This window comes from Choristoneura fumiferana, chromosome 26 (assembly GCF_025370935.1).
Source record: "Choristoneura fumiferana chromosome 26, NRCan_CFum_1, whole genome shotgun sequence".
Taxonomy (NCBI): Eukaryota; Metazoa; Arthropoda; class Insecta; order Lepidoptera; family Tortricidae; genus Choristoneura; species Choristoneura fumiferana.
The window spans coordinates 2,066,207-2,074,361 of NC_133497.1; the positions used below are offsets into that span (position 1 = coordinate 2,066,207).

Consider the following 8,155-nt stretch of genomic DNA (forward strand, 5'->3'; position numbering starts at 1 on the left):
ATATTGTAAATCTGTTTTAAAAAATATATATATACCTCGTTGAGTTTCTTGCCGGATTCTTCTCAGCAGAGGTTTTTCCGAACCGGTGGTAGATTTTTTTTGACATTCATAAGTGCTTGTTATAGCCTAAATTGAATAAAGATATTTTGACTTGACTTGACTTGATAAACCGCCGCACTACTGTCTTAATTTTGCGCGAAACAATTCGTTTGCCTTGTGTATAATTCTCATCTGTCAAAATAACAATCGCAATTTAACTAAGTATAATAAAATGAACTGCAACGGCACTAAGTTTTTGGCAAATCAACGGGTGACACATTTACCGGCCCGGATAATACCGACATGGAAATACCGATTTTAAATAATTTATTGAATCAGGCGTTACTATGCGGAGGTCCATAACAATGAACCAAAAGAATTTCTTAACACACAGTAAATAAATAAAAATTCAAGGTAGTTTTATATGACGATTAAAATTTATTAATAATTCGTGGGTAGTTGTATGCCTTTTGCTTGCGGCATATTCTTGGCAATGATGATATTTCCAAAAGCGCTGGTAGTACAAAAAACCGGCCAAGAGCGTGTCATGTACATGCCCAAAATAGGGTTCCGTAGCCATTTCGAAAAAATTAAGTTATATTTTTCTAAGGATTTCGTATTTTAAGTATACGGAATCTTCCAAGTTTAGGTATATTTTATACCTTAGGCTGCTATTTACTCTTAAACTACTAATAATTCTGAAGCAAACTTGCACGTTATAGCTTTACTTGTAAGTTTGATATACTTACTACCATCCTGTTTTTTTTTCAAATTTTTCTACCCAACGGTTTAGATTTTAGAGGGGGGGGGACGCTCGATTTTAATGAAGATTTGCACTTTAAAGTTGAATATTTCGCAAACAAATCACTAAATCGAAAAAATTGTCTCAGCAAACCCCTAATGGTTTTAAAAGACCTATTCAAAGATACCCCATACTATAGTGTTGGATGAGAAAAAAAAATCACCCCCACTTTACGTCTATGGGAGGTACCAAACCACCACCAACCCAAACAACCATTTTGTCGGCATAGTTTACATATATATCCGTGCAAAATTACAGCTTTCTAGCATTGATAGTCCCTGAGCAAAGCCACGGACGGACAAACAGACAGACAGACATGGCGAAACTATAAGGGTTCCGTTTTTGCCATTTTGGTTCCGGAACCGTAAAAAGTGAAATGCAAAAGAGCTCTTTGCAGCCTATTTACAGAATGAAAAAACATTAAGAATACGAACGAGGAAGACGGTAAAACGAACATATATTTGTACTACAGTCTTCACTGCTTTTTTAAGCAATATTTCTTTATCTAATGAACAGAAACATAAGTAACAATACACCTTTCTTCACTCGCTAACTTTATTTGTTCGCCCCTCATCAGGTTGTCAGTAAAACGTAAAGAAATCAAACGAAGAACCAATGATTACGGTAAAAGTTTTTAGAACAAGTACCTTCTTAGATTTGTGCAAAATTATTTAAAAAACCTGCCAAGAGCGTGTCGGACACGCCCAAAATAGGTTTCCGTAAAATTATGTAATATATCTCTAAGGATTTCGTATTTTATACGGAATCTTCCATGTTTAGGTATATTTTATACCTTAGGCTGCTATTTACTCTTAAACTACTAATAATTCTCAAGAAAACTTAGCCGTTATACTCGTAGTTATCCTTGTAAGTTTGATATACTTACTACCATCCTGAATTTTATCAAATTTTTCCAGCCACCGGTTTAGATTTTAGAAGGGGGAGGGACGCTCGATTTTAATGAAAATTTGCATTTTAAAGTTGAATATTTCGCAAACAAATCACTGAATCGAACAATCGTCTTAGCAAACCCCAAATGGTATCCAACGATACCCCACACTATAGGGTTGGATGAGAATAAAAAATCACCCCCACTTTACGTCTATGGAAGGTACCCTAAAAAATTTTTTTTTGTTTTTTTTACTGTACCGTTTTGTCGGCATAGTTTACATATATATCCGTGCAAAATTACAGCTTTCTAGCACTGATAGTCCCTGAGCAAAGCCGCGGACGGACAGACGGACAGACAGACAGACAAACAGACAGACATGGCGAAACTATAAGGGTTCCGTTTTTGCCGTTTTGGCTCCGGAACCCTAAAAACGATCTCTTTCTGGTGACTATCCATTTTACTGTGTGATATCGTCACAGCTTTAAAAAATCTAAAGGGTTAGATAAATTATTTATTTACACCACTGACAGATAATGGTATTTGACTTAAATAATAAGTAAAGTACCTGGGCGACCGAGCTCAGGTTTGCTCAGGCCAAAACTCGATAATAGCGTTTCCCAGAGATAAGACCAAGCCAGATTGATTTGCCATCCCGAAACCCCCACATACCAAATTCCATCGAAATCGTTGGAGCCGTTTCCGAGATTCTGATTTTATATGTCGGAACGCTGGTGAGATGAGATGATGATGATGGATTGATGTATGGAACGAGGGTACTTTCGCCTCGCCGTCAGGATGCGTTCATGATGTAGGTACTTGAGCGAGAGCTTAAGCTAGAACTTATTTTGGAGCACAGCTGTTTTATTTAACCTGCCGCTTACATTTCCTTATAGTGAGATGTGCGTAAGATATTCAAAGTCAAAGTCAAAGTCAAAATATCTTTATTCAATTTAGTAAAAAAAAATCTACCACCGGTTCGGAAAAACCTCTGCTGAGAAGAATCCGGCAAGAAACTCAACGAGGTATATATTAAACCAGTATCACCGAATTGCCAAGTAGCCAAGTACTTAACAGCGATAAGCCATGGTTTGCGTGTGTATGTTTGTTACTACTTCACGCTAAAACGGCTGGACAGATTGGGATTAAATTTGGTATGTAGATAGCTGGACATCTGGAATACCTCATAGGTTACTTTTATCCCGATATTCCCACGGGATAAGGATAAACATTCGAGATCTTAACCGCTGGCTTAAAGTCATTAAATTCGGCATAGTTATGCTATTTTTACTCATAGTGCGACTCAGTGGGTATCATCATCATCATCATCATCATCATCATCATCATCAGCCCGAAGACGTCCACTGCTGGACAAAGGCCTCCCCCTTAGAACGCCGCAATGAACGAACGTCAGTGAACAATGAACGTCAGTGGGTATACCCGTTGCGAATTTAGAAAATCCCAGAGTTTCAATTCAACTGCATTAATTTTATATTGATTTACGCGTGTGAAGCCGCAGGTAAAAACTAGTTATAAATGAAATTACATTAAGGGGCTGTTTCACCATCTATTGATTAGCGTTAACCGACGGTTAAATGTGATGCCGTCTCCGTCTATTCGAACAAAACAAAAAGAGACGGCATCACACCTAACCGTCAGTTAACACTAATCAATGGATGGTGAAACGGCCCCGAAAACTTTATACCTTGGAGCAGAGGTCTTCAACCGGTGTGCCGCGTATATTTTCAGGTGTGCCGCGATCGCCGCGAACTGTATGCGATTCGTACAAAAGCTGTCAACGAGACCCTATTAATAAGCCTCCGCTGTCCGTTATGTTATGCATATTATGGGTATACTGTGTACGGAACTTTTTAGGTACTTTACGCGCCAGTCGTTCTCGCACTTGGCCATTTTTAGGGTTCTGTACCTCGAAAGGAAAAGACGGAACCCTTATAGGATCACTTTGTTGTCCGTCCGTTCGTCTGTCAAGATCCTTTTTCTCAGGAACGCGTGGAGGTATCAAACTGAAATTGATATCGAATACTCATATCTGCGATCCCTTGAAGCCTTGAAAAAATCAAACTTTTAAGTCAACGCAATCAAAAGTCATTAAACAACGTGATTCTATACACTGAAAACTTATAGGGTACTTCCAGTTGTCAAAGAAACTTGAAATTTGGTGTGAAGGTAGCTATTATAACACAACCAACTAGAAAAGTCGGAAAATCTTGATTATTTATGTGTGTCTGTAAATATCAAAAACCAATATAATCTGACCCCACACTGCGTACGTTTTGCTTAGGAGCAGGGCTCTGCTTACATCGGAAAAAGCGGGAAATATCTTCAACACACGATTCCCGTTTACATACCTATAAATGTGTACGGAACCCTCGGTGCGCGAGTCTGACTCGCACTTGCCCGGGTTTTTACTGGTGTGCCGTGAAACTTTGATGAACGGAAAGTGTGCCGTTATTAAAACCAAAAGGTTGAAAACGCCTGCCTTAGAGAGACTTAGTTTAAATAAATAAATGACTGTTACCTTTTCTAAACGCCTGTTGAACAACTAACTAACTCTCCCCCGAGCCCAATTAGTCCGTCATCAAGTTAGTTAAACAATTAACTTCCCTTTTTATTTGTACATCCTAAGTTTGCTTTAACTGTTTACAAGTTCTTCTAACTTAATTTATGAGGGATCGCGGCGTTTGAGACCATTTAAATAAAGCGAATTAGGTTAGGAATTAGGTTTAAGTCGAATCGGGAAGTTGATACTGGGTGTGCATTATTGTGTCGAAGTTCAAACTAAAATTTACAATGACTATGAACCTAAGCTCGAATTTCAAACGTCGAATGTTTTTTTCACCGAATAATTAATTGGTTAATTTCAACGGTAGGTACGATTTTATTTACTTAATACAACAGAAAACAGTAAATTACAACACAGTAACACAGTATCAGTAAATAAAAAGTTGAAGTTCATTACACGAAAAATTATAAATCCCAAATGTACCTACACTATTCTGGTTTATTTGTTTCCATTTAAAAATTAACTTGCTTGTTTGCTTGTCTCGGTATCGAAATCATTCATTTGCGGGAACCATTTATTTTGTTGTTCTTGTTTAATACTTTTGGGAATCTGTAGAATTTGAGTCACTATTCTTGTTAGTGTTTTTTACAATTATTACAACACAAATCTTGTTAAGAACATACTTATTTATTTTTAAAACAGTCAATGTTTATTAAAAAAAATTACAATCAACTCAATAGACAACAGCAGGGCTACTACGAAACTCGAAACTCGAAGATCTCTCGTATTAAATAGTATAAGTGTCAGAGGGACCGCATGACACGAACTTCGAGTTTCGAGTTTCGTAGTAGCCCTGCAGGTCATGCCAGCAACATTGGTTTCACTTTTAGCCGTAGCGAGCGCTGTGATCGTTTCGGCTCCTCCCTCTTCGGCTTCGTTTGGTTAGCATGGTCTCAATAATCTCGACGGTTAATATACCTAGATTTAATGAACTAAAAACAATTACTTTGCGCGTTCGCGACCTTACATAAATATCCTTGTTTACCGAAAGAAAAATCTCTCCAGACGATAATATGCCATATGATAGCTACAGAGAGCGCGCGAGTTGAATGCAGTCGGGGCCTGAGGTGAAGAGCGGGAGCCTCTCCCCCCGCTAACCACACGCCCCGCCTCAGTCGCCTTTAGTTTGGTGCTGTCCTTGATAGCTGTCGTACAGATATCGATCGCGTTAAAACTCATGTCGTACCCAGTATTATTTTTTATTTTTAATGATGACTGATCCTAGTCCATCAAGTTCTCGTTGTTCATTTCCTTTTTTTCTGTTGGTGGTTTAAACGAATGAGTGCTATCGTTTTTTGTCTTTCTAGATGGCGCCTCTAGTGCGTGAGGTTTTTAAGTGTGGCTTTCAAAGTCTGTTATTACGGATGTGAAAACAAAGTTTAGATTAAAATCATATTTAATTCGCCTTAAACCGTACCATAAAAATATCGAGCAACCACAGTGTTGCGTAGTCCCGTTTTGTTCGGAAAAAGGAGGACAAAGGTTTCCGAAAGATGAAAATGTCTCAAAACACAAACATTCATTGCGCCGTAACCGTAACGCATAATTGCCATAATTAATTTCAGGTAATGCAAAGTATTCACAATATTATTTATTCTAATTATAAATAAACCGCGTAGCTCACCCAAAAACTATGAGATTTGACATTTCGGAGACCTCACGCTACACTAGCGCCTCTAGCGGCGAATTCATACGCGATAGCCCTCATTACGTCCATCGTGTTGAGTCACGTTGCGACTACGGTGGATGAAACAAATAACGGTTAGGTGCTAAGTCCTGTTTATATTCATAGTGTTTAAAGCGCGAAAGTAAAAAAAAAATGTGAAAATTTAAATAACATTTCTTTTACAAATTTATCGACATGCCTTATGTATGTCGATAAATTCGTCGTCATTAATTCTAATAAGGTGTTGCTACCGCATTCCTGAGCTCTGCATTCATCTCGCGCGCTATCTGTAAGTCTTTAATAAGTCGTGGTATAATGGCATGCTTGTAGTTCAAAATGTCTGGTTTTTCTAATAGTATAAAACAAAACAAAAAAATCTTTTATAGTCTTAAGTCATAACATAACACTAACCATAGCAAGTCTTAATACTAATTATCCTATGTTAAGCGTTACTTGTGTTTTTGTAACTTTATAACCAAGAGCTAAGTGCCGACAAACTGCTCTGTAGTTTGGCACAACAAATGTAAATTAAAATGTAACCCTTAGCAGAAATAAACTTTTTCTATCTATCTATCTATCTTTCTGGTATGGCAGCAATGGTGAACGGTTGTGTTGCTCTGTTGGTGCTACGCAAAGGAGACACGATACGATACGAGAGTTTTTTTGAAAACTAACCGCCCGCCATTTTGTTTTTCCGCAGACGCCATCTTGCCTGTCAAGTGTCAGCTGTCATTTTTCCCGCCATGGCCCGCCACGTGTTTTTGCTGCCAGTCCTCGCGCTGCTGCTCGTGGATATCTGCTACACAGCCAGTGTGAGTCATAATCATCATCATCATCATCAATATGAGGAACTTTTCGAAAACCTACATTAAATTTAAAAATAATACTTAATGTCTATCTGATGAATGAATCTAAGTTGGTATCGGTTTAGGTTTGCAATCCTATAATGTTAATAATTTCTGAGAAAAATACATTCAATGATAAATGACCAATGCAATACAATACAACATCTAGTCTGTAAGTTATTGCTACTGTTTCTGTTACTAACACGATATTGAACTAGCATCTGAAATAAATGATTTTTATTTTATTAAATACAATACTAATATTCTTTATTGAACACCACAAAGCAGTACAATGTGTAGTTTTTATTTTACTCATCACCCAGAATATTATCAGCTGATATAATATACTTTCCCCAAAATTTTCCACAACATGAATCGGAAAATTTTCAATGTCGCTTTAGAACCTTATCATAAAACTGACCGTGAGAGTGACTCGCGCACTGAGTGTTCCGCACTTAAAAGTAAGCAACTGATGTTTCAATGTTGCTTCAGATCCCACGGAACTTTGACCCTCGGCTTTCGGAAGAAGTGGTGATGACGCCGAAGAAGAGACCCTTCTGCAATGCTTTCACCGGTTGGTTTTACCTTTACTGTATGATCTACCTTAATCTATAAGCATCTAATAATCTAAAGCCGAGTTCAGACTTGCAAGAAAAATCGTGCAAGTTGCATTACATTGCGGCGCTCGATAGACCACTACAAACTGGTTGGCTTTCATCATCATCATCATCTCAGCCGTAGGACGTCCACTGTTGGACATAGTCCTCCCCCACAGACCTCCAGTTGCTTCGGTTGGCAGCGGCCTTCATCCACCGTGAACCCGCGGCTTTAACCAGGTCATCCGTCCATCTTGTTGGTGGACGCTTGTCGATCCGCGGCCTCCACTCGAGAACTTTTCGGCCCCAACGGCCATCCGCTCTCCGTGCTATATGCCGCCAATTGCCTCTTCAACGAGCTAATTCGCTATGTCGGTGACCTTGTTCTTCTACGTATCTCCTCATTTCTGATTCGGTCCCGTAGAGAAACCCCAAGCATAGCTCTGTTCATAGCTAGCTGAGCAACTCTGAGCCTATTTTATAAGCCTCGTTTGGCTTTACGGCCTTACAATGTAATGCAACTTGCACGATTTTCTTACAAGTCTAAACTATGCTTAATATCGCGTATGAATTCGCCACTAGAGGCGCTAGTGTAGCGTGAGGTCTCTGAAATGTCAAATCTCATAGTTTTTGGGTGAGCTACGCGGGTTTATTTATAATTAGAATAATTTTATTTTGTGAATATTTTGCAATATCTAAAATTAATTATGGCAATATGCGTTCCGGGGCAATAA

General features: G+C 38.5%; 1 protein-coding gene across 1 annotated transcript in view; it reads left to right on the plus strand.

Moving 5' to 3' along the window:
- The first annotated feature begins 6,685 nt into the window (after positions 1 to 6,685).
- Positions 6,686 to 8,155, plus strand: part of CCAP (Crustacean cardioactive peptide) — a 26,657-nt gene continuing 25,187 nt past the window's right edge. The window contains exons 1-2 of the mRNA XM_074108229.1: positions 6,686 to 6,792; positions 7,318 to 7,399. Of these exons, the coding sequence (XP_073964330.1) occupies positions 6,724 to 6,792; positions 7,318 to 7,399 (151 nt within the window). The 5' untranslated portion in view covers positions 6,686 to 6,723. The remainder of the gene's footprint in view (positions 6,793 to 7,317; positions 7,400 to 8,155) is intronic.